General features: G+C 49.9%; 1 protein-coding gene and 1 long non-coding RNA gene across 7 annotated transcripts in view; one reads left to right on the top strand and one right to left on the bottom strand.

Annotated features, from left to right (window-relative positions):
- Nucleotides 1–1,334: 1,334 nt before the first annotated feature.
- On the bottom strand, nt 1,335–3,838 carry LOC128593380 (uncharacterized). Of its 2 annotated transcripts, none has more exons than XR_008382345.1 (4): nt 3,612–3,838; nt 1,843–1,969; nt 1,716–1,750; nt 1,335–1,518 (listed from the first exon to the last, which is right to left on the bottom strand). It is a non-coding gene; the product is annotated as an uncharacterized LOC128593380 (long non-coding RNA). The 2 variants fall into 2 exon arrangements; XR_008382344.1 differs by having other exon boundaries at nt 3,352–3,838.
- Nucleotides 3,839–3,942: 104 nt separating this feature from the next.
- The window catches only part of LOC128593373 (G-protein-signaling modulator 3), a 28,539-nt gene continuing 6,879 nt past the window's right edge, over nt 3,943–25,602 (top strand). For all 5 annotated transcript variants that reach the window (XM_053601320.1, XM_053601321.1, XM_053601319.1 and 2 more), the window contains exons 1-24: nt 3,943–4,148; nt 4,891–4,972; nt 5,163–5,458; nt 6,955–7,302; nt 7,402–7,524; nt 7,627–7,863; nt 7,963–8,118; nt 8,479–8,673; nt 11,991–12,104; nt 12,823–12,936; nt 13,023–13,145; nt 14,128–14,287; nt 14,884–15,029; nt 15,285–15,437; nt 15,642–15,759; nt 15,986–16,073; nt 16,424–16,577; nt 17,669–17,853; nt 21,722–21,974; nt 22,210–22,322; nt 22,989–23,512; nt 24,067–24,450; nt 24,561–24,736; nt 25,382–25,601. In XM_053601320.1, coding sequence (XP_053457295.1) covers nt 4,085–4,148; nt 4,891–4,972; nt 5,163–5,458; nt 6,955–7,302; nt 7,402–7,524; nt 7,627–7,863; nt 7,963–8,118; nt 8,479–8,673; nt 11,991–12,104; nt 12,823–12,936; nt 13,023–13,145; nt 14,128–14,287; nt 14,884–15,029; nt 15,285–15,437; nt 15,642–15,759; nt 15,986–16,073; nt 16,424–16,577; nt 17,669–17,853; nt 21,722–21,974; nt 22,210–22,322; nt 22,989–23,512; nt 24,067–24,450; nt 24,561–24,736; nt 25,382–25,601 — 4,526 coding nt within the window. In that variant the 5' untranslated portion in view covers nt 3,943–4,084. The remainder of the gene's footprint in view (nt 4,149–4,890; nt 4,973–5,162; nt 5,459–6,954; nt 7,303–7,401; nt 7,525–7,626; nt 7,864–7,962; nt 8,119–8,478; nt 8,674–11,990; nt 12,105–12,822; nt 12,937–13,022; nt 13,146–14,127; nt 14,288–14,883; nt 15,030–15,284; nt 15,438–15,641; nt 15,760–15,985; nt 16,074–16,423; nt 16,578–17,668; nt 17,854–21,721; nt 21,975–22,209; nt 22,323–22,988; nt 23,513–24,066; nt 24,451–24,560; nt 24,737–25,381; nt 25,602) is intronic.

The raw sequence follows: 25,602 nt of genomic DNA on the forward strand, positions 1-25,602 counted from the left end.
GCTGTAAGTTAAATAAGGATCTAAGAATTGTGAGGGATGCTCTTTTGTGTTTCTTGTTCTTAAATTATATTTGTACTTTGTCATGCATGATTTTACTAAATGATTATAAATATATTGTGCCAGTTTTCCCCCTTATAAAATTGAAACAGTCTAGTATGATTGAAATAGTCTAAAAGTCTTAAGAGCAGGGTAGCCTTTCTTTAATTTTGTTGCCAATGTACTTCAGCTTTGGCTTGAAAAGATAAGATGACCTCCGTTCTAAAGCAGAATTGGCGTTCTCTTTAATCTGGTTTTGGGTGGAACAGTGGTTCTCAACCTTCCTAACGCCGTGATGTATTTTCATTGTTACAAAGGGGTCTCGACCCACAGGTTGAGAACCACTGGTGTAGAATTTCCAAAATCTGCTTTAATCTTAAGAATTTTTCCTGTATCATTTTTAAGGCATTCCCTCTTGAGAAAAAAATGTGTGCTTAAACTGTTTTCAGTCAGGGTGATGATCTACTGATGCTCTGGGATGTCATTCAATCAGAACACGCCATGGAACAGGTGTCTCACTGAAATGCCATTATAAATATTGGAACGAATCGTACTGTAGAAATGAAAGCAACCAGACTGTCTTCTGTTCAGGAATATCTACTCCAACTCCTTGTGGAGGAGGTTGGGCCAACACTACCGTGACGATAACCACATTTGAGATGAGGATGAGAGATAGACCAGAGGGCTATGTGTTTATAGGAGCTGACCCTTTCTGTATAATTGACCTGGGCTGCATGGGCTACTTTTATTCACGGTGGGAAAGTCAACTATTATTCTGGAAATACTGCAAGAGTCCGTCTTCTGTTTTTCAGGCTTACGTGTCCAGATCAATATAGTAGAAAAAGAGAGGCTCGAGTAGCATTTTCCACCTGTTAAGTACTTTGCTATTTGATTTGTCTTTCAGTACAGTGTACATCACATAACGCACATGCTGTCATGATGTTTCCCATGGACTGTAAGATCTATTCATGCGTACATACAAAAGATAAGAAATTTTTTAAAAATTCTTTGAAATTATTTTTTTTAAAAAAAGAAAGAAAGGGGCGGCACCTGTGGCTCAAGGAGTAGGGTGCCGGTCCCATATGCCAGAGGTGGCGGGTTTGAACCCAGCCCCGGCCAAAAACCACAAAAAAAAAAGAAAGAAAGATGAATAGCCATTAATGTCACAGCCCTTACCGGCCCCTATGGCCCTGGACTCGATCACCGCAAAAAGGAACCAGGCGTGACGCGGATTAGAAGTACAAGCTTGTAGGAGGCGAGCTAACCTTATTTGCAGGGTAGCCCCGAGCAACCTCCGCAGTAGCCTTTTATTGAGCCAGCACAAGACAGGTGAGGGGAGTATTAGACAATGACTATGTGCCTAAGGATCGCCGTGGGCTCGGGCTCTTTGTCCGCAAGGAGCACCTGCGGATGAATCACCCGAGGGTCCGTTCCCCAGCTGCAAATCATCTTGCTCAGAGGTCCTCTGGCTCTTGGCATCCTCTGCACATTAAACAGACAAAAATAATGTAAACACTGAAGCAAAGTGCAACTTAAATGAGACACCATTTCCTCTAGTGAAGTGGCAAGAGTCTGGACACAGGCAGACACTACTGACTGGAGGAGAAAGGCCCACCCTGCTTTCTGGAGAAGGACTTGGCAACACTTGGGAACCAAAGGATTTGATACCAGTCTCTCACCTTTTGATTCAGTGGCTTCATTTCTAGAATTCAGCCTAAGGAAATAATTAGACAGTTATGCAAATATGTATGGTCAAGAATATTTACTACAGCATAAATTATCAAGTATTTAAAAATTGAGACCCACCTAAATGCACTAAGACAGGAAACTGGTTTCAAGAACTAGTAGAATATTGGGCCACTCTTATGAATGATGTTGGCTAATGGGTCCCCTGATGTGATGCACTGGACACAACATCACTTCTGTGGTACTCCTGGCAAGAAATGTTTAAAAATCAGACACATCTAAATTTAAGAAAAGTCTACAAAATAAATGACCTATATTCTTTTAAAACACCAATATAAAGAACGGCAAAGTGGCCCAGACACACTTTGGGTCACGCCTATAATTCCAGCACTTTGGGAGGCCAAAGTGAGAGGATCATTTGAGCCCAGGAATTCAAAACCAGCCTGGGCAACCTAGGGAGACACTATCTCTCAAAAAAAAAAAAAAAAAAAAAGATGCGGGGGAGAAAAAACATAATAGGTGAAATCATTCTAAGGAACTACACCCATATATAAGGAAATTTTTTTTTAACTTGACAACGAGGCTCGGCACCCATAGCACAATGGTTACAGTGCCAGCCACATACACGGAGACTGGTGGGTTCAAACCCTGCCTGGGCCAGCTAAACAGCAATGACAACTGCAACAAAAAAATAGTTGGGCATTGTGGCAGGCGCCTGTAGTCCCAGCTACTTGGGAGGCTGAGGCAAGAGAATCACTTAAGCCGAAGAGTTTGAGGTTTCTATGAGCTGTGACACCACAGCACTCTACTGAGGGCGACATAGTAAAACTCTGTCTCAAAAAAAAAAAAAAAAACTTGACAACTAAATGCAATGGCAATGCATGATCACAGATTAGGTCCTGGACCAAGGAAAAAGTTTGTTGCAAAGGACATTATAGGGCTACTGGCAAAAATTGTATATGGACTGTAGATTAGATCATCGTATTATATCAATCTAAGTTTTCTGATTTGGATCATTACACTATATTATGTAAAAGAAAATTTCTGTCCTTATAAAATACACACTGAATTGTTTAAGGGTAAAAGAACACCTTTACCCTTACTCTCGAATGGTTCGGAAAAAATATTAATATGTACTTATAGGGAAGTAACGATAAAGCAAATGTGGTCAAATGATATCAATTGATGAATCTTAGTGAAGTGTATCCTGGAGTTCTTTTCTGTTTTCTTCTTTTTTTCTGTGAGTTTAAGACTATTTCAAAATAAAAAGTTTTTTTAAAAAGGAAAAGAAGAAAAGAGTGCTGCTGGTGAAGTATACTCCTCAGCAGGGGAAGGTGCTCAGGTGCTCCAGGCTGTGGCCATGAGGCCTCCCTCCACACTGGGCTGTGCACAGCTGCTGATGGCACCTCCTGCCACCCCAGACTCTCAGTTCTCTTTGCTACTGGAGAAACTCGATATGTATGTGGCCAACCCCAAAGCTGTCCTGGGTTGACTCAAGACAGTAGAATAAACTTTGGAGGGGCAATGAATTCCCTTTTATAATTTTGTATTCTAATTGGTATTCCCTGCATCCTAGGGACCTCTGCAGTGGAGAGGTGGAGAGGTGGAGATGAGGGGAATGACAATTACCCAAATTCAGTGATTGCTGAAGATATTCCAGACTGCAAAACGTAGAGTGAACTGTGTTCATTTATCATTGATAAGACATTCCTCTCCAAAGGAAGGCCTAGACTTCCCCAAGACCAGCATCATGCCCACCTCCAGAAAGAGAAAAATAAGTCTCAGCAAAGGTCAACATAAGGCCCAGCAGTCCCCTGGGTTCCCTCTGCAAGGTGAATGATTTCAAATTATGAGAAGTTACAGGTTCTCTGAGAAGCATTTGTACTGACCTGGCAAATTAAGCATCTTCTCCTTGAAAGAAGAATAGGGAGATCTCTCACCACCCCACAACTTGGTTTCCAGTTCCTGCTTCTCCTGGGCAGTGCAGGGCCAGCCACCCAAAGTCTCTGTCTCTAGAAAGGAGAGACTACATCCCTTACAGAAGGGCTGCCCCAGCAGGGTTCCACAAGCCCACTTTTCCCTCCTATCACCTGCCCTACAGATACACTATCCTACTTCCCTCCACTTCCCCAAGGGTTGTCAGGGACAGAAGGCCCCTCCCTCATCCCCCCCAGTGTTCCTCCACTCCTCCCCACCCCCATCACTAGGGTGTCCAGGACATTGTGTGACTCAGGAAACAGCTCAGACGTGAAGCTTGCAGCAGGCCGAGGAGGAGGAAGAAGGGGCATTGGGAGCAAAGGAGGTGGCTTCTGCCTACTGAGGGCTCTGAGGGTCCCTGCCTGAAGATAGACGGGGCTCTGGAATGCAGTCCCCTTCACTGCTGCTGCTGCTGCTGCTGCTGTGTTTCTCAGTGGTCATGACCAGAGGTGAGGCATGAGTGGGAGAGGTGAAGCACCCATGTCCCTTAGGAGGATGTCCAGTGGGATGGAGGAAGAGGGCCAAGCCCCAGGTTTTGAGGGGACACTGGATGGAGGAGATCCTCAGCCCCCAAATAGGGACAGCTTGCAGGAAGAGATGACTGCCAGTGGAGCTGCACAGACCAAGGCTTTGGGCCTGGCGCCAAGGGTGGTAACTGCTATGGGGGAAGAGGGTGCCCATCCCCAGGGAGAACATAGTCAGCTCTGGAACTAAGAGGCAGAGGGCTTTTACAGCCACATTGAGGAGGGGAGAGGGGACAGACGGACCACCTGTTAGGGGAAAAGATGAGAGGGAAGCAGGAGATGGAGACAAGGGCCCTGGTCCCTTTCCTGGTCCAGCTATCCCCACCCCCGGATGGCTCAGTGCTAGGCCCTTCCTGGAGGAAATCCCTTCTAAGACTCAACCATTCACCTCCCGGGAGCCCCCTCCGCCCCCCTCCTGATGCCTGTTGTCTTGCTTCCGAGGGTTGGAGCCTAAGGCTGGACTTGGGAGGCCAACGAATAAACAGGAAAGGGGTTGGGGGGGGTAGTAACCGAGAGGCCTGGGGTGAAGGGGGCTGGAGTAGGAGCCACGGGAGCTGGGGGCGGCTGGTTTAAGCACCTCTAGGGGCTCCACAGGCAGGCCTCTCAGGGGAGGAAAGGTGGAGGCACTGTGCCCCCCCACCCCCCCTTATCTCCTTCTCCTCCCTAGGGCTGCTGTGCGGGAGTTTCCCTGAACCCTGTGCCAATGGGGGCACCTGCCTGAGCCTGTCTCAGGGGCAAGGGGCCTGCCAGTGAGTGTGGGAGTGGGAAAAGAGAGAAAGGGGGCAGGAAAGGATGGAGGGAGAGGTGAGGAAGTGGGACCAAGGGAGAAAGGGAGGAGGGGCAGGAGATGGAGGGACATGAACGAAGGCAAGGGGGGCGGTGGGAGAGCAGGGGAAGAGGGGCAGATGACGTCGTTCTCCTCCCTCCTCCCCCGCCCAGGTGTGCCCCTGGCTTCCTGGGTGAGATGTGCCAGTTTCCTGACCCCTGCCAGGATGCCCAGCTCTGCCAGAATGGGGGCAGGTGCCAAACCCTGCCTCCTGCCCCCCGAGGGTCCCCTGGCCTTTCCTCCCATTTGGCCCCCAGCTTCTTCTGCACCTGCCCCCCTGGCTTCACTGGTGAGAGATGCCAGGCCCAGCTCAAAGACCCCTGTCCTCCCTCCTTCTGCTCCAAAAGGGGCCGCTGCCACATCCAGGCCTTGGGCCGCCCTCAGTGCTCCTGCATGCCTGGATGGACAGGTGAGCGCAGATGAGGGTGGCGAGGAGGGGACAGGCAGGAGCAAGGGGCTAGTCTGTGGGGTGGGAAAGCTGGAACTGCAGCCTGAGAGACTGTGAGCACTTTCAGGACAGAAGCTGTAAGAATTAACATGCCAATTCTTGGCAACCCACATACCCAAGATTAACATTGACCAGCTACATAACCTTGTCCATAAGGTTGTACTGATTGCTAAAAAGTTGAAATATATCCAAAATAAGGGTGCCATAAGCCCCATTGTGCACTGCCCTGATGCTTCTCCTGGCCCCGTCAAACTCCCCACTCCCCAGCAGCTAGAGGGTTACTGCCCAGCGTACCAGGGCCTCCAGCACTCTGCATTCCAAACATCTGAATGGCCACTATTCTGAGTGGTGGGTGCCCATAATATCAGCCAGAAAGACTGCAGCAGTGGGAGGTGTGTTGAGGACAGGAGGGAAGTGACCCAGAGAGAGGAGTAGGGAAAAGGAGTGTAACCCTGGGGTGAGCTTAGTGCTGCAGAATAGGGGCTCTGGGGCACCCAAGATCCAAATAGCAGTTCTGCTACTGACCAACTACATAACCTTGCATAAGATATTTTAGCTTTCTGAGTCCTCATTTGTCAGCTGACAGAGAGACTAATGCCCACCCTTAATAAGGTTGTTGAAAGGATGGAAGGGGCTCTGGGCGAGGTGGCTCACAACTGTAATCCCAGCACTTTTGAGGCCAAGGCAGGTGGATTGCCTGAGCTCACAGGTTAGAGACCAGCCTGAGCCAGAGCGAGATCCCTGTCTCTAAAAAATAGCCAGGTGTCCCAGCTACTCAGGAGGCTGAGCCATTAGAGTCACTTGAAGCCAAGAGTTTGAGGTTGCTGTGAGCTAAGATGCCATGGCACTCTACGAAGGGTGACAAAGTGAGACTCTGTCTCAAAAAAAAAGGACAGGATGAAAAGGGATGATGCTCAAGAAGTGCTTGCTTAGCTCAGTACCGGCTATACAGTGTGTGTGCAGTGAAGGGGGCTACAGCCATCTTCACTGCTGCTGCCATCACCACATGGGCTGTGAAGTGAGTCTCTGGGTGATTAAACCCACCCAAAGACCAGGAAGTCAGAAAAGGCAAAGTGACTGAACGGTAAGCCAGTCATGGCACCACTCAGCTGCCAACCTGAGTCCCCCTGCTGGTTGCCTTTCATGTCCCCCAAGAAGGTCACCACTGAAGGGACCCACGTCCCAGATTTTCCCAGTTGGGGCCAATTAGCAATGCTTCCATTGTTAGATACATGTCCTATTTTCAGTTTAGAAAATATGGTCACCCCAGATATATCCTTCTCCAAGCATGGCAAAACTCAGCACCAGGGGGTGGAACGGAGCAAAGAGAGTACAGTAATAAAGGGACAGAAATGTGATAATCAGACACTGAGATAATCCAGAGTGAGAGCTGGGTGATCTCAGAGGGGCTGGCGTTTGTGCCGTACTGGAACAAGACCCTCTGCCCTGTGCCTCAGGGGAGCAGTGCCAGCTCCGAGACTTCTGCTCAGCCAACCCCTGTGTCAACGGAGGGGTATGTCTGGCCACATACCCCCAGATCCAGTGCCGCTGCCCACCTGGCTTCGAGGGTCATGCCTGCGAACACGATGTCAACGAGTGCTTCCTGGACCCAGGACCCTGCCCCAAAGGCACCTCCTGCCATAACACCCTGGGTTCCTTCCAGTGTCTCTGCCCTGCGGGGCGAGACGGTCCACACTGTGAGCTACGGGCAGGACCCTGCCCCCCCAGGGGTTGTCCTAACGGGGGCACCTGCCAGCTGGTGCCAGGGGCAGACTCCACCTTTCACCTCTGCCTCTGCCCCCCAGGTACGTTCTCACAGGGGCTTTCCTGCAGCCCCTCTCTCTGGGCAGGGAAGGTTATCTCCCTTAGATGCCCACCCCCAACTGATCCCATGACCTCGTCAGGTTTCACAGGCCCTGACTGTGAGGTGAATCCAGACAACTGTGTCAGCCACCAGTGTCAGAATGGGGGCACTTGCCAGGATGGGCTGGACACCTACACCTGCCTCTGTCCGGAGACCTGGACAGGTGGGTTGTTTAAACCAAATTCATGACACCAGTGGCCCAGGTGGTCAGCCTCAGCCCTGCCCTACACCCAAGGCTCCCTTATCCCTTCCTCACCCCCTGCAGGCTGGGACTGCTCCAAAGATATAGATGAATGTGAGGACCAGGACCCCACTCGCTGCAGAAATGGGGGCACCTGCCAGAACTCAGCTGGCGGCTTTCACTGCGTGTGTGTGAGTGGCTGGGGAGGCACAGGCTGTGACGAGAACCTGGATGACTGCCTTGCTGCCACCTGTGCCCCAGGATCCACATGCATTGACCGTGTGGGCTCCTTCTCCTGCCTCTGCCCACCTGGACGCACAGGTATGGGGTAGAGCATATCCAGAGATGGGAGTACAGCTGGAGGGTGAGAGAGGAAGCAGGAGGGCCTCTGAGAGCCTTATCTCCATCCTGCCCCTTTAGGCCTCCTATGCCACCTGGAAGACATGTGTCTGAGCCAACCATGCCATGAGGCAGCCCAGTGCAGCACCAACCCCCTGACAGGCTCCACGCTCTGCCTGTGTCAGCCTGGCTACTCAGGGCCCACCTGCCACCAGGACCTCGACGAGTGTCAGATGGGTGAGCACCAGAGCTTCAGAGCTTCAGAGCTTCTCTGAGCCCAGACAGGCCTCTGCACTGAAGAGAGAAAAGGGCAGATTGCTTTTCAAATTAAAAAACCAAGCATCATTTTCCTTGAATTTGTCCAGATTTGGCATCATTTGCCTACATGATCCTCTCATGCTCAGGCATGAGATCCTAAATGCTCAGCCCTCCAGGTCCCATGGATTTGTCCCCTTAGTCCTTCTCCATCTTAAAGACACAAAACCCTTCCCCAACTTGGTCTTATCTACCTTCCTACCTATTGCCTTCCCTGCCACCTGGGCTTCTTGCCTTCCCACTCTGGACCTCTGAGAACTCCCGGATCTTCTTTCCTCCCAGCCCAGCAAGGCCCCAGTCCCTGTGAACACGGTGGCTCCTGCCTCAACACCCCTGGATCCTTCAACTGCCTCTGTCCACCTGGCTACACAGGTTCCCGCTGTGAGGCTGATCACAATGAATGCCTGTCCCAGCCCTGCCACCCTGGCAGCACCTGCCTGGACCTACTTGCCACCTTCCACTGCCTCTGCCCACCAGGTACCAGTTGAAGGGGGCCTTGGTTGGAGAGGACAGGAAACTAATCCTGAAGCCATTGGGAATTGCCCCTCCGAGAATGAGGAGAGCCTCAGGCCAATCAGGGTCAGTTACCTCAGGCTGCTTCTCCTCTCCCCATCCCCACATGAAAACTCAGGGACACTCATGACCCATAGGAGAAGGGTTGCCACAGACAGCAGTGAGATTGAGCATTACTCAATTCTGGGGTTCCATCATTCATTTCATAGTCATCAAAGAATGCACAACCTGGCCCACTATACACAGCAGCCCAGCAAAGGCGGGTAGAATAGCAGTTAATAAACTTTCCATGCTGGGCAGCACCTGTGGCTCAGTCGGTAAGGCGCCGGCCCCATATGCCTAGGGTGGTGGGTTCAAACCCGGCCCCTGCCAAACTGCAACCAAAAAAAAAAAAAAAAATAGCCGGGCGTTATGGCGGGCGCCTGTAGTCCCAGCTACTCGGGAGGCTGAGGCAAGAGAATCGCTTAAGCCCAGGAGTTGGAGGTTGCTGTGAGCTGTGTGAGGCCATGGCACTCTACCGAGGGCCATAAAGTGAGACTCTGTCTCTACAAAAAAAAAATAAATAAATAAACTTTCCATGCTGCAGCCTCTGCTCAAGTCAACCCAGAAAGCTCTGATCTGGAAACTGATCACAGAAACTCTCCCATAGAGATACCCACATATGAGGTAATTCCTTAAGACCCCAAAAGTCCTCTATGCTTGAATATGGTATAATGGGTAAGGAATGCAGCAAAATTGCACCCACCTGCAGGCTAGTTTTAAGGGGTGAAATTCTCCCCAGGGAGAGAGTGACAGAGTCAATGTCAAGAGAGCTGGATGAAGCAAAAAAAAAACTACAGCTGACTTTGTGTGAGGTACTGGCTGAGCACCTTACATGCGTTGTCTCCTCTTTACTTTTTTTTTTTTTTTGGTTTTTGGCTGGGGCTAGGTTTGAACCCGCCACCTCCAGCATATGGGACCGGCGCCCTACTCCTTGAGCCACAGGTGCCGCCCATCTCTTTACTTTTTTTTTGAGACAGGATCTCACTTCATTGCCTAGGCTAGAGGGCAGTGGCATCATCAGAGCTCACAATAACTTCAAACTCTCAGGCACAAGTGATTCTCCCACCTCAGCCTCCTGAGTAGCTGGGACTACAGTGTGCACCACCACGCCCAGATAACTTTTTGCAAAGATGGGGTCTCACTATTTTTTTTTTTAAAGAGTTCACTGCTATTTATTTATTTGTGCAGTTTTTTTTTGTTCATTTTTTTTTTTTTTTTTTTTTGGCCGGGGCTGGGTTTGAACCTGCCACCTCCAGCAAATGGGACTCGCACTCTACCCCTTTGAGCTACAGGCGCCACCCACCACGCCCAGATAACTTTTTGCAAAGATGGGGTCTCACTATTGCCCCAGCTGGTTTTGAACTCCTGGCCTCAAAGACACCACACACACACTCCTAGGCCTCTTTCCAAAGTGCTAGGATTATAGGTGTGAGCCACCAAACCCAGCCTCATCTACTCTTTACAATAACTCCAGGAGATCAGCATCGTTACTATGCCCATTTTATAAATGAAGAAACTTGACTGGGTGTACCAGCTCATGCCTATAATCCTAGCATTTTGCAATGCCAAGACAGAGATTGCTTGAGGCTCTATTAAATCAGCCTGAGCAACCTAGCAAGACTCCGCCTCTACAAAATATCTTTGAAAATTTACTTGGGTGTGGATGGTGCATTCCTGTTGTCCCAGCTACTTGAGAGATGGAGGCAGGAGGATCGCTTAAGCTCAGGAGTTTGAGGTCACTGTGAGCTAGGATGATGCCACTGCACGCTTGCCTGGGCAACAGAGCAAGACCCTGTCTCAAAAAGAAAAAACGAAAGAAACTGAGACTCAGAGAGATTAAATGACTTGCCCAAGGTCACCCAACTAGGAAATAGCAGAGGTGAAATTCAAAGTAAGGGCTTCATGGCTCAGCCCCATAGCACAGTGGTTATGGAGCCAGCCACATACACTGAAGTTGGTGGGTTCAACTAAACAACAACAATAACTGCAACAAAAAATAGCTGGGCGTTGTGGCGGGTGCCTGTAGTCCCAGCTGCTTGGGAAGCTGAGGCAAGAGAATTGTCTAAGTCCAAGAGTTTGAGGTATCTGTGAGCTGTTGACACCATGGGACTCTACCAAGGGCAACATAGTGAAACTCTGTCTCAAAAAAAAACAAAGTAAGGGCTTCAGTAGTTATAACCAGGCTGGGCACAGTGGTGCACACTTATAATCCTAGTACTTTGAAAGTCCAAGGCAGGAGAATCATTTGAGGTGAGGAGTTGAGAATAGACTGGGCCACACCTCAAGACCCCTGTCTCTCTACAAAAAAAAAAAAAAAAAATTGTTTTTAAATTAGCCAGGTACAGTGGTACCAGCCTCATGAGCTCCCAGCTACTCATGAGGCTGAGGCAGGAGGATCGCTTGAGCCCAGAAGTCTGAGAGAGCTCAGAGAGCTGTGATCAAGCCAGTGTACTCTAGCCTGGGCAACAAAGTGAGACCACGTCTCTTTAAAAAAAAAAAAAATCTAACCACTACTCCATGTCACCTTTCTAAGCTGAGCAATACCCAATGATAGGAGCTCAGGCCACCCATAGACAATCAGAAAAATAAGAGAAACCTCTTCAGTAATCTAGGGAAGAAGGTTGTAGGTATCACGGAGCTTCAGATACAGACTCCCCAGCAAGAAAAGGGAGGCACCAATGTCTAGAGGCTGATTTTACCTCTATTCAGGGCAAGACAGCGGAGATCAGAATGAAGCAACAGGACAAACAGAGAAGCAACACAGCTTCCCAAATGCCCTGCAAATTCCCCCCTTTGGGCATCCCTGTTCTCCCTGACATGGAGGCCTGCCCAGGTAGAACAAGAGAAGTGAATCTCCCTCCAAGCAAATGCCCATTTGTTTTATTTGTATCTTGAGGACCTCAGGTTGACCTGGGTGAGCCTGCCCTCTGTGTACACAGGAGTAGCCCCCAAAAGGCACTTCCTTACAGGCCTCCTACAGGCCCACGGCAGGTGCCCTGCTCCCTGAGCTTTCACACCTTAAGAAGGCAGAGCCACACACCTGCAGAGTGGCACAACCTGTGGATCCCTCTTACCCAGTCCACACACACAGAGCCCGAGGGAGGGCTGCCTGATGGCAAGTCAGAGACAGGGCTTGTTCTGATTGTCTGTGGGTGGCCTGAGCTCCAGGCAGAATTGGGAGCAGCCAAGGAAGGGCCAGCCCGGCTGAGCCTCACCACTCATGACACCCCTGTCCTCAGGCTTAGAAGGGCGGCTCTGTGAGGTGGAGACCAATGAGTGTGCCTCAGCTCCCTGCCTGAACCATGCTGACTGTCACGACCTGCTCAATGGCTTCCTGTGCGTCTGCCTGCCTGGTGGGTACAGAGTCCACCACAGCCACTCTCAGCTCCACACCTCTTGAACCTGCAGGGTTCAGGCCCAGCAACCACCTAGGCCTCTTGAAGCTCTGTCTAGCCTGCCCCAGGAGCCCCCCTTTCTCTCCTTCTCTGCTCCTCAAAATCTTTTCTATTCCTGAGATGATAGCATTAATAATAATATAAAAAAAATTTGCAGTTCTATCCTCACACCCACCCTCATCTCTGCCCTGCCAAGTTACCGGAGGATCCCTCCTTTCCAGCACTCCTGCAGAGTCCTCTGTGTACTCTCCTTGCATGTTGGGGGTCCCAGGCTCATCTTGGGGACATTTTTCTCCAGCTTCATTGGATATCTGTCTGTCCCCTGCTATGATAATAAATACATTTATGGGGTAGTTACTCCAGGCCAGCCACTTAGCTATGTACTTTTGGGGCATTATGCCATTTAATCTTTTTAACAGTACCATGAGGTGGGTTCTGTTATTATTTCCCTTTTACAGAATAGGAAACTGGAGCCTAGAGAGGTCAAGTGGCTTGCCCAAAGGTGGCATAGCTTCACCTTTTCTGCATCACTGTCTTGTCACCGCATGTCCACCTGCCCTAAGTGTCTTCTCTGGGAAGTGCCTCAGGTTTACCTTTCCTGAAAAGGAGAAGGGCTATAACGTGTCTCCCTTGATGACCTTGGCCTTCTCTCCCCACCCACCCCCTCCCCCATAAGGATTCGCCGGCACCCGGTGTGAGGAAGACATCAACGAGTGCAAAAGCTCTCCCTGCGCCAATGGTGGGCGGTGCCAGGACCAGCCTGGAGCCTTCCACTGCGAGTGTCTCCCAGGTAAGCTGAGGCTCAGACACTGGAGGGGAGGATGGGGCTGGGAGCAGAAGTCTGTGCAGGTCTCTGACCTTCTGGCTATGCCATAGGCTTTGAAGGGCCACATTGTCAGACGGAAGTGGACGAGTGTCTGAGTGGCCCATGCCCCACTGGAGCCAGCTGCCTTGATCTCCCAGGAACCTTCTTTTGTCTCTGCCCCTCTGGCTTCACAGGTCAGCAAGGGAAGTGTTGGAAAGGCCTAGAAGGATATTTGAGTCCCTCTGGGGTGGTGCAGAGGTCATTGATGGGTGTTTGATGATTGGGATGTAAGGAAGAATGAGAATGGTATCCTTCAAAGTTATTCAGTGCAAAATGTGCTCCACTGTACAACCCTGGGGACAAGAACAGTTGTTATTGTAGAGCCCACACTGGGCTCACCATAAATGGTGTGCTTAGGACTCAGAAGCAGACAGTAGGTTCAAAGGGAACTCACTTACTTGCACCTAATATGCCAGATACAGATGCAAAGCTGAGTAAGAGAGTTGCTATGTTCAAATGGCTTTAAATCTGATGCAGAGAGACCAGTAAGTCTTCCGTTGTCTATGGCCCAGAGAGGAGCTCAGAGAGAGGAAAGCCCAGTACGCTGCAGGAGCACAAAGGACCAGCCAACCCAGACTAAAGACAGGAAGGCTTCATGGAGGAGATGATGACTGAGATGAGTCGTGAAAGATGAGTAGGAGTATGGAGTTTATCTAGACAGAATGTCAGATAGAGTGTGGGGCACATACCTGTGGTCCTAGCTACTCAGGAAGCTGCCCGGGCATGGGCACTGCCCGCACAACATAACTAGACTCTGTCTTTAATCAAAAGTATTAAAACGGGTCTAGATAGAATGCCAGATGGTGTGTTTTAGCCAGAGATAACTACATATGCAAAGGCATGAAAAGAAGAAATACACACCCCATTTAAGGAACTATAAGAGATCCAGAGTCTAGAGTGCAACAGGGCAAAGATGAGAAGCACAGCGGTTGTCCAAACATCGCATCACGCAGGACCCTGTGCGTGATTCTGAGAAGGTCAGTGTTCTCTAAGGCAAGGCAGCCACTGAAGGACTGGTTCATAGGGAGTGAGCAAGTCATGTGGAAGAAGTGGCCTCTGTCCCCATCATGGATGTGGAGGGGCTTGTTTTCTCTCTGGGCCATCTCCCCACCCCAGGCCAGCTCTGCGAGGTTTCCCTATGTGCCCCAAACCTGTGCCAGCCCAAGCAGATATGCCAGGATCTGAAAGACAATGCCCACTGCCTCTGCCCTGATGGAAGTCCTGGCTGTGCCCCCACTGAGGACAACTGCACCTGCCACCATGGGCACTGCCAGAGGTAACCTCTCCCAAGACTCCTTCACGTGGCCCCTCCTCTGGGCTCTCCTCAGCTAGGGCAGGAGAAGACAGCCAGTCAGGTGCCAGGTCTGTGAGAAATGACCAGTGGGGAACACAAAGAAAATGGGACAGTTCTCTGGGCAAGACAACGGGAGGGCTCAACTGAGTAAGTGTTATCCAAGGAGGGGAGAGTACGCAAAAACAGGGGAGAGTGGAGGGGCAAGGGGGTCAGAGAAGAAGAAAGAGCATTAAATCTCAGGGCCAATTCACCGCTCATCAGACAATCCCTGCGGAGCACCTGCTTTGTGCACATGCTGTTCCAGAGCAAAGGAGACAAAGCGACTGCTCATGGGAGCTCTCATTCTAATAGGGAAAGACAGACAATGAACTCACAGAAGGAATGTACATACACATGTATCTAGTCAGGGAAAATGAGTGGGGTGGGCTGGGGCAGGGGATGATACTGAGAGGAAAGTCACTGAAGAGATTGGCCAGGGCCTCAGGCCAAAATGTGAGGAGGTCATAGGAGTCCAGCCAATGGGGAGAGGGGAGAATATACTAGAAGAGGAAAAAACCTCCCTTTTCTCTTCTTACCAGATCATCATGTGTGTGTGATGCAGGTTGGACAGGGCCAGAGTGTGAGGCAGAGCTGGGGGGCTGCATCTCCACACCCTGTGCCCATGGGGGGACCTGCCACCCCCAACCCTCCGGCTACAACTGCACCTGCCCTACACGCTACACGGGTGAGGCTCCCTCGCATGTACCCTGCGCTGGTCACCCCTCCCCCCAAAATCAAGGGCAAGGCATGGGAACATGGGCCCTTCATCTCAGTCACCACCAAGGAGAACTGGGCATGGGCTGCAGGGGACACAGGTGACCTGCAGGAGGAAGTGGTGAGAATGATAGAGCTGGGATGGGGAAGAGAAGGAGAGGGATGAAGAGGGGGTGGAGGGAAAGAAGGAGGATCCCAGTTCTCAGACCCCGCCTGTTTCCTTCAGGGCCCACATGCAGTGAGGAAGTGACAGCTTGTCACTCAGGGCCCTGTCTCAATGGCGGCTCCTGCAGCCTCAGCCCTGGGGGCTACTACTGCATCTGCCCTCCAAGCCACACAGGAGCCCACTGCCAAACTAGCACTGACCACTGTGCATCTGGTGAGCACCCTTATGTCCTGGGGCTGGGACACAAAAGAACAGAGGAAATGGGCAGGGTGTGTTTGTGCCATATTTTTAAATAATTAATTGGATGGCAGAGAGCTATTGTTTTAGTGGGGGGGGTATGTCCTGTGTTGGTACAACTGAGGCTATAGGCCAGGCTGCAGGCAAGGAACCCAAACCCTCACAGCCTCCTCTCTCCAGCCCCATGCCTCAATGGGGGTACCTGTGTGAACAGGCTGGGCACCTCCTCCTGCCTCTGTGCCCCGGGTTTCCAGGGCCCACGCTGCGAGGGAAGGATCCGCCCCAGCTGTGCAGACAGGTGAGCAGGGCACAAAGACCCCTGGAAGGGAAGGAGCTCCTCCCAGCCTTCCCACCCGTCCTCTCCCTCTCCCCTTGGGCTGCAGGTTACCTCCCACTCCACACCAGCATGCTGCCTTCCCCTGTGGTTTCCCATCTCCCCGCCATCACTCCCTACATCACAAACTCTCCCCAACCTGGGTTTCCCAGAACGTCTTCCTACTGTGCTCTGTCTCTGTCTTGTCCAGCCCCTGTAGGAACAGGGCAACCTGCCAAGACGGCCCTCAGGGTCCCCGCTGCCTCTGCCCACCTGGCTACACAGGAGGCAGCTGCCAGGTGAGGAGTGTTGAGCCAGATGTGCTGCAGAGGGGGGAAGGCTGAAGACCCCCTCTAGTGAGAGGGGTCTCAGGAACCAAAAGGTGGGCAGCAGGAAGCTTGGAAGAAGTCTCAGCAGGGAGGGAGCGAGGAGCCTCTAGGAGTTGGTGTAGCTTGAGGTTTGTGTGGAGTGAAGAAGGAAGGAATGAACAGATTCCCAAGAACTGCTCTGGGAAGGAAATCAGGGAGGGTCACCTGGTCCCATAGCATGCAGGAGAAAGTTTTAGAGGTAAGGAATTTTGTGTTGCTAGAGTTGTCAGAAAACCACTCTGGGACCAGGAACCTAACGGTCTATCCCACCTCATGCTCAGATTTTGCTGGACTTATGTGCCCAGAAGCCCTGTCCGCACACTTCCCACTGCCTCCAGACCGGGCCCTCTTTCCAGTGCCTGTGCCGCCAGGGATGGACTGGGCCTCTCTGCAACCTCCCACTGTCCCCCTGCCAGAATGCTGCGCTGAGCCAAGGTACCAACCCAACCACTGGACAGCAGATGAAGGAAAAAGGGTGTTCTCCTCTACCCAACCCCTAAGGACATCCACACAGCCTTTGGCCAAAGCAACTGAGAGTCAAAGCCACACAGACCAACCTATCATTAATTCTACATTTCAGCATCCAGGAGAGCCTAACACAAGTCAACTCCTGCCACCGCTTTCAACACAACTCAAGCAGCACCAACCAGCCCAGGCAATAAGACTGAGGCATAACACAACCACCAAGGACATAGTTCACTGTGGAGTAACTCAATACTGTCCTGATCACCATAACTCAACCAGAATGGACCATGCTCCACCCCACTACACTCAACACATTTCACCCACTCCATTTATCTTAATGTAACACCAATCCAAATAATATTTCCTTATCCAAATAAGGTTTTATAAGAAGAGCTCAGGAAAGAGACTATTGTGGGGTTAGAGGATGGTTGATGGGAATCACGTTGAGAGAACATCAAAGAGAATGCAAAATTCAGGGGACGAACTTAAGCCACATTTCCAAACCTGAAGTGTTCCTTGTATTCTTTCTTGCTTAAGACTTGTTTTAAGCCAAGAAAACTGCTTTTAACACTCTGATAAGCTTCAGAATTATCATGCCCGGGTGGCACCTGTGGCTCAGTCGGTAAGGCGCCGGCCCCACATACCAAGGGTGGCGGGTTCAAACCCGGCCCCGGCTGAACTGCAATCAAAAAATAGCCAGGCGTTGTGGCGGGAGCCTGTAGTCCCAGCTACTCGGGAGACTGAGGCAAGAGAATCGCTTAAGCCCAGGAGTTGGAGGTTGCTGTGAGCTGTGTGATGTCACGGCACTCTACCCAGGGCCATAAAGTGAGACTCTGTCTCTACAAAAAAAAAAAAAGAATTATCATGCCCATATTCTGGCAGAAAAGGTGGGAGGGAAAACTTACTGTATTATCTTCTGCAGTGTCAGGAGTCATTAACTCCTTAGGCTGAGAGTGGCCTCCACCCAGGAACATTAAGCGGCCCCTGAGGTAAAGGCTTCTGTGCTCAAGGTCTGGGGTCCCTGAACACTCTTCCACCCCACCATCCCTCTCTCTCCCTAGGCATAGAGGTCTCTTCCCTTTGCCAGAATGGAGGCGTCTGCATCGACAGTGGCCCCTCCTATTTCTGCCACTGCCCTCCTGGATTCCAAGGCAGCTCATGCCAGGATAAAGTGAACTCGTGTGAGTCCAGGCCTTGCCAGCACGGGGCCACCTGTGTGGCCCAGCCCAATGGGTATCTCTGCCAGGTAAGAGTCTAGAGGAGGGGGGAAGGGAGAAAAGGGTGGGCTGGATGTGGGAGACAGCAGTGATGGAGGGGAAAGCCAGTGTACCCCTTTTCTCTTTCCCTTCATTTACCCAACACTTGCAACTACCCACCTCCTGAATATTTCTCAATTCTGTCCTTTCCCCTTCACCCTTTGGCCCACTGCCTTAGTCCCCACCCTGGTTGCATTCATCCTAGATACCAGCATCAGCCTCCTAACCAGAGTCCCTGCCTCCACACTTGTCCTCCTACAGGTTCAACCTTTCCCCACTGCCAGGACACTCTGCTGAAAATGTTAATCTGACCTGTCACTCCCTTACTAAACACCCTTCAATGGCTGCCCACTTCTTTCGGAATAAGTCCAAGGCCCTGCATGATCCACCCTTGCCTGCCTCTCAGATCTCATCTCTCCCCACCCTCCTTTTCCTACTCTCTGCTCCAGCAACACAAAACTGCTGCTGCCTTTCCTGCCACCTCATACTGATTCCGGCCTCTCAGTCTTTATCCCTGCTGCTGCCACTGCCTGGACTGGCCTTCCCAACCCCTCTTCCACCAGGAAGATGTCCCTAATTTCCCTCCAGGATGAATTAAGGCCTTTCCTGGTGTTCCAGGTCACTTAGCCAGGAGAGGCAAAGCTGCCATTCAAGTCTGAGCAGCCTGATTCCTGTACTCAAAACCACAATTTTTTAGTGGTTGCCATTTAATTTTCCTATTTTTTTTTATTTTTACATTTTTTTTTAGAGATGGTCTCACTTTATCGCCCTCGGTAGAGAGCTGTGGCATCACAGCTCACAGCAACCTCCAACTCCTAGGCTTAGGCGATTCTTTTGCCTCAGCCTCTGGAGTAGCTGGGACTACAGGCGACCACCACAACGCCCAGCTATTTTTTTGTTGCAGTTTGGCCGGGGCCAGGTTCAAACCCACCACCCTTGGTATATGGGACCAGCGCCCTACCCACTGAGCTACAGGCACCATCCATTTGCCCCTTTTTTTAATTGAATTATTTGGGAATTTTTTTGTTATTGAGTTGTTGGATTTCCTTTTATATTCTGTTTATTAATATCTTCTTGGATTAATAGCTTACAAATATTTTCTCTCACTCTATAGGTTGTCTCTCCACTATTGATTGTTTCCTTTCCTGGCAGATTTTTAGCTTTATATAAAGCTAAATTCAAGCTTGATATAAAGCAAAAATCAATTTTTGCTTTTGTTGGCTATACTTTTGAGGTCTTACCCCAAAAAAGTGTTTGGCCAGACCAATCTCCTGAGGATTTCTCCAATGTCTTCTTCTAGTAATTTCTTAGTTTCAAGTCTCACATTTAAATATTTTCCATTTTGAGTTGATTTTATGATTTTTTTTTTTTTGAAACAGAGTAACACTGAGTTGCCTAGGCTAGAGTGCCATAGCCTCATCCCATCTCACATCAACCTCAAATCCCTGGGTTAAAGCAATCCTCCCGCTTTAGCCTCCCAATAGTTGAGGCTACAGGTGTTTGTCACAATGCCCAGCTAATTTTTCTATTTTTTGTAGAGACAGGGTCTTGTTCTTGCTCAAGCTGATCTCTTAACTCCCACCTCAGCCTCCAGAGTAGCAGAATTACAGGTGTGAAAGTATACCTTGCCAAGTTGATTTTTTTATATGGTGACAGATAGGGCTCTAGTTTCATTCTTCTTCATGTAGATATCCAATTTTCCCAGCACCATTTATTTATGAGACTATCTTTTCCCCAGTGTATGTTCTCAATGCCTTTGTCAGAAATGAGTTGGTGGTAAATGCACAGGTTCTCTGGTCGGTTCTATTAGTCTATGTTTTAGGCCTGCACCACGCCTGTGTCCTTGTATTATATTTTGAAGTCAGATATTGTGATGCCTCCAGCTTTGTTCTTTTTGGTCAGGAATGCTTTAGCTATTTAGGTCTTCTGCAGTTCCATATGAACCTTATGATTGTTTTTTCTATTTCTGTGAAGAATATCATTGGCATTTTGAGAAGAATTGCACAGAATCTGCAGATCATTTGGGGTAGCATGGACATTTTAACAATATTAATTCTTCAATCATGAGCATAGGATATCTTCCAATTTTTTATGTGCCCTTTTGATTTCTTTCATCAATGTTTCATAGTTTTTATTGTAGAGCTCTTTCACTCCTTTGGTTAAATTTTTTCCTTGGCATTTTATTTTATTTTTGTACCTATTTTAAATCGAATTGCTTTCTTGATTTCCTTTTCAGATTGTTTACTGTTGGTGTATAGAAATGCCACTAATTTTTGTATATTGATTTTTTATCCTGTAACTTTACTGAATTTGTTTTTTGGTGGAGTCTTTAGGTTTTTCTAAACATATAATCATGTCAAACAAGGGTAATTTTACTTCTTTTTTTCCAATTCAAATGCCTTTTTTTTTTTCTTTCTCTTACCTAATTGCTCTAGGACTTCTAGTACTGTGTTAAATAAAAATGGCAAAAGCGAACAACTTGTCTTATTTTAAATCTTAGAGGAAAAGCTTGCCATTTTCTCCCATTCAGTATGATGTTAGCTGTGAGTTCATCATATTGGGTATCTTTGTTTTGAGTTATAGAACCACAACTATTGATAGAAGGCTGAAAACAGATTCTCCAACCCACCCTCTTTCTTTCACTTTTTAATTTTATTTTTTAATCTTTTATTCTGAATATTTTCTTTTTTTGAGACCGAGCCTCAAGCTGTCGCCCTGGGTAGAGTCCTGTGGCATTACAGCTCACAGCAACCTTCAACTCCTGGGCTCAAGCAATTCTCTTGCCTCAGCCTCCCAAGAAGCTGGGACTAGAGGCACCCACCACAACACCCGGCTATTTCTTGGTTGCAGCTGTCATTGTTGTTTGGCGGGGCTGGGCTGGATTCGAACCTCCCAGCTCAGGTGTATGTGGCTAGCACCTTAGCCGCTTGAGCCACAGGTGCCGAGCCATTTTGAATATTTTCAAACATATACCAAAGCAGTATACTGATCAGTAATGAACCTCTGTGCACCCACGACTCAGCTTTACTTCCTCTTTCATGAAACTCCCTCCCTCCTCCAGCTCTCTGGCCATGCCTCAGATTCTTTGATAATCTGTTTTCTCTACCTCTGGAAATCCTACCTGTTCTCCAGTCTTCCATGCTCTCCTTCCTTCTCAAGAACCCAGCATATGGTACAGACCTTGTCAATGACCCTTCTCTCACTGGCAGACTGGCATGAAGCAATCAGAAAATGCTTGAGAGCATTGGTTATGGAGTCATAGACTTGCCCCAATCCCTACTCTGCCACCTATGGCTATGTGTCCCATGCAAGTCACTTAACCATTCAGGGACTCAGAGTCCTTATCTGTAAAGTGAGAATCAAATGAGATAATCTATACAAAGGGTTGTTAGGAGAGTTTTGTGAGGTTATGCATATAAATTATGCAATCAATGCTAGCCATCTCTCTCTCCTCTAGTTGACTCAAAGCATGAAAACAGGAATGACTGCTAATTTTTTTTGTATACCTAATTCCTAAAATGGTCCCTGGAACAAAATAGGCATTCAGTAGATGCTTATGAATTAACTGATAAAGCAGGAGACAATCTGGTGGGTGTTTGTTAGGGGAGGGAATTTGGTGGCAATGTGTCACAGGGATTGTTTGGGACTGGGGAAGGTTAAGTTGTATCTTATTGAACAATTATGTATCACATGGAGTTGGATAGCAGAGTTAAGCAATGTGTGGCCATGTGGATGGCGAGTTGAGTGATGCTGGTGAGCTAGAAGGTGGGACCTGGGCAGACTATCTTGAGCTGGGTCACTTGTAGGGCTGAGCTAGGTTCACCCATTGGCTTCCTGTCTGGCCCTCTTTGATTGCAGTGCACCCCAGGCTACAGTGGACAGAACTGCTCAAAGGAACCTGATGCTTGTCAGTCCCAACCCTGTCACAACCAGGGAACCTGCACCCCCAAACCTGGAGGCTTTCATTGTGCCTGCCCTCCCGGCTTTGTGGGGCTACGCTGTGAGGGGGATGTGGACGAGTGTCTGGACCAGCCCTGTCACCCCACAGGCACTGCAGCTTGCCACTCTCTAGCCAACGCCTTCTATTGCCAGTGCCTGCCTGGACACACAGGTAAGGCCTGGACACAGACATCTCTGGGGCATAGCTGAGCAGACCATGGAGACCCAGACAGTTCCCACCTTGAGGCAACCGCATCATCTTATGCATTCCCTGCCTCTACACCCTGCCCTAGAGAAAACACCCCAGGATCCATTGCTTAGATGAGTACTGGGCCAGCTCCCAGAATGAGCTGTGGGGAGGCAGTGACTGAAACAGTGTGTGATATCTGATCTCACCTCCACCACAGGCCAGTGGTGTGAGGTGGAGGTAGATCCCTGCCAGAGCCAGCCCTGCTTTCATGGAGGGTCTTGTGAGATCGTAGCAGGACCACCCCCAGGTTTCACTTGCCACTGCCCCAAGGTAAGTGACTACAAAGCTGCCTTCTCTGTTGCCCCTTACACTGACAACAGGCAAAATGCTGAGTAGAAATCCTAGTGGGGAGTGTAGGAGAGCACTGCAGTGGGAATTATCAGAAAAAGCTATCCCAAGTTCACAGTGGTGAGTGTCTCTCAGAAGCAGTCCAGAGAAAGGCAAGATCAGTTGGTAGCATGAATGGAATTTTCAGAAATCACAGGTCTCCAAGGTCAAGCTGGATGGTTAAATTGATGCTCTCTGGGGCGTACTTTATTTTATTTTTGAGACAGGGTCTCACTGTGTCGCCCTCAGTAGAATGCCATGGCATCACAGGTCACAAGCAACCTCAAACTCTTGGGCTTAAGCGATTCTCTTGCCTCAGCTTCCAAAGTAGCTGGGACTACAGGCACCCACCACAGTGCCCATCTATTTTTCGTGCAGTTGTCATTGTTGTTTTAGCTGGTCTGGGCCAGGTTCAAACCCTCCAGCCTTGGTATATGTGGCCGGCGCCATAACCCTGTGCCGGTGGTTATGGGTGCCGAGCCATCTGAGGCGCCTTTTAAATATGAGAATCTAGGACCCTCTGTGCTATCTCAACACAGGAATTTGCTTGAGAGATAGCGAGAAGAATAATGCAAGTTCCTTCTAAAGTATCTCCCCTCCTCTCCACAGGGTTTTGAAGACCCCACCTGCAGCCACAGAGCCCCTTCCTGTGGCCTCCATCACTGCCACCATGGAGGCTTGTGTCTACCCTCCCCTAAGCCAGGCTTCCTACCACGATGTGCCTGCCTCAGTGGTTATAGGGGCCCTGACTGCCTGACCCCACCAGCTCCTCGAGGCTGTGGACCCCCATCCCCATGCCTACACAATGGCAGCTGCTCAGAGACCCCTGGGTTAACAGGCCCAGGCTTTCGATGCTCCTGCCCTCCCAACTCCTCAGGACCCCAGTGTCAGAGGTCTGGAGAAAAGGGGTGTGAGGGCAGAGGTGGAGATGGGGCCTGCGATGATGGCTGCAGTGGCCCAGGAGGAAACTGGGATGGAGGAGACTGCTCTCTGGGGGTCCCAGATCCCTGGAAGGGCTGTCCCTCCCACTCTCAGTGTTGGCTTCTCTTCCGGGATGGGCAGTGCCATCCACAATGTGACTCTGAAGAGTGTCTGTTTGATGGCTACGACTGTGAGACCCCTCCAGTCTGCACGTGAGCCTGAAATCCACTGGAGCTAGGAAAGGAGGGAGATGGGTGAGGGGAAGGGGAAGGACATAGACGCCTCTGAGTTACAACGCCTCAGGATCCAGGAGATTTCAACTCTAATAACATTGCTCTATAAGGGTAGAAGAGACAGGGTGATGGAATGGCATCATTATTTAATATGGGGCAAGCCCTTTGCCTGGGTTCCTCTCTCAGAGTTGTGAGAACTGAGGCCTCAAGCCTCCCTCCCTAAGCCCTGTTGCCATGGAGTATCTCCCCTAGCAACTAGCACCTTACAGAGGGAAAAGGGCCTCAGACTTTCCTTCAGGAAAACAGGAGAACTTGGCAGAGGAGAGAGAGAGGATGGTCTTAGGAGATGATAGAGTGTCAATAGTCATAGGGTGTCCAGACTACCATCCAGGGCTCAACTAAGCCCATTGCTCCACAGCCACCCCTACATAGCAACCAAAGCCTTGGGGGTCATAGAATGTCAGGAATTTTCTCTGGTGAAGAGGGACACCAGTTGTGGGGCAGTCCTGAATCCCTCTCTCCTCACCCCACAGTCCAGCCTATGACCAGTACTGCCATGATCACTTCCACAACGGGCACTGTGAGAAAGGCTGCAACACTGCAGAGTGTGGCTGGGATGGAGGTGACTGCAGGCCCGAAGATGGAGATTCAGAGTGGGGGCCCTCCCTGGCCCTACTGGTGGTGCTGAGCCCCCCAGCCCTGGACCAGCAGTTGTTTACCCTTGCTCGGGTGCTATCCCTGACTCTGAGGGTGGGGCTCTGGGTGAGGAAGGACAGTGATGGCAGGGACATGGTGTACCCCTATCCTGGGGCCCGAGCTGAAGAGGAGCTAGGAGGAACTCTGGACCCCTCTCATCAGGAGAGAGCAGCCCCTCCAACACAATCCCCAGACAAGGAGACAGACTCCCTCAGTGCTGGGTAAGAAGCTGAACAGAGGGGAGGGCCTGACTCTAGTTTTTTTAACAGGGCAGAGGGAGGGAAGGTAGCCAAGGACCAACACAGAGGTCTCTGAGGTGCTTCCCATACAGGTTTGTAGTGGTGATGGGTGTGGACTTGTCCCACTGTGGCCCTGACCATTCAGCATCCCACTGTCCCTGGGACCCTGGTCTCCTGCTCCGCTTCCTTGCCGCAATGACTGCAGTGGGGGCTCTGGAGCCCCTATTACCTGGACCCCTGCTGGCTGCCCACCCTCATGCAGGCACTGGTAAGTAACCCTCTGCCATGACCCCTGACCTTTGCTCCCAGGTCAGCTCTGATACCAGCAATAGGCAACAGAGGTGGAATAAAACAAGATAGTTGAGATCCAAAATGTTCTTGTGGGGACTTACTCTCCTTAACTCCCCCCCTCTCTAACTGGATCTTCTTTCCTATTTCCCTAAATACTTTATCCTAAGCTCTGTCAGAGCCCTCCAACATACCTCAAGTTCTGATTTATCTTCTCTACTAGATCAAGAGTATCTAATGGTCTCTGTATCAAACACTTCATAATACACGAAAGGGCAGTAACTGTAATATTGTACATACTCTGTGCCTTAGCACTTTACATTATCTCACTTAACAGTATTATCCCAACAACCCCATTTTGAAAAATTTACCTTAGAAATCTGAACTCCTAAATTCTGTAAGCATTTCCTTTGAGCATCATGTCAATGCTCAAAAAGTATAAAATTTTGGAGCATTTCAGATTTCAAATATTTTGATTAAGTATCCTCAACATGTATTATTATCTGCACTTTATAGATAAGGAAACTGAAGCAGAGTGAGGTTACTCAAGTTGCCCAAAGATTTCCCAGTAGTAATCAGTCTCACAAGGAATGGCCTCTCTTTGTGACTCTTTCTCTCCCACCAGCACCCCCCGCCAACCAGCTTCCCTGGCCTGTGCTGGGCTCCCCAGTAGCCGGTGTGATTCTCCTGGCCCTCGGGGCTCTTCTCGTCCTCCAGCTCATCCGGCGTCGTAGGAGAGAACATGGGGCCCTCTGGCTGCCCCCTGGTTTCGCTCGAAGGCCTCGGAGTCAGCCAGCTCCCCGCCGCCGCCGGCCCCCACTGGGCGAGGACAGCATTGGCCTCAAG

This window comes from Nycticebus coucang, chromosome 9 (assembly GCF_027406575.1).
Source record: "Nycticebus coucang isolate mNycCou1 chromosome 9, mNycCou1.pri, whole genome shotgun sequence".
Lineage (NCBI taxonomy): Eukaryota > Metazoa > Chordata > Mammalia > Primates > Lorisidae > Nycticebus > Nycticebus coucang.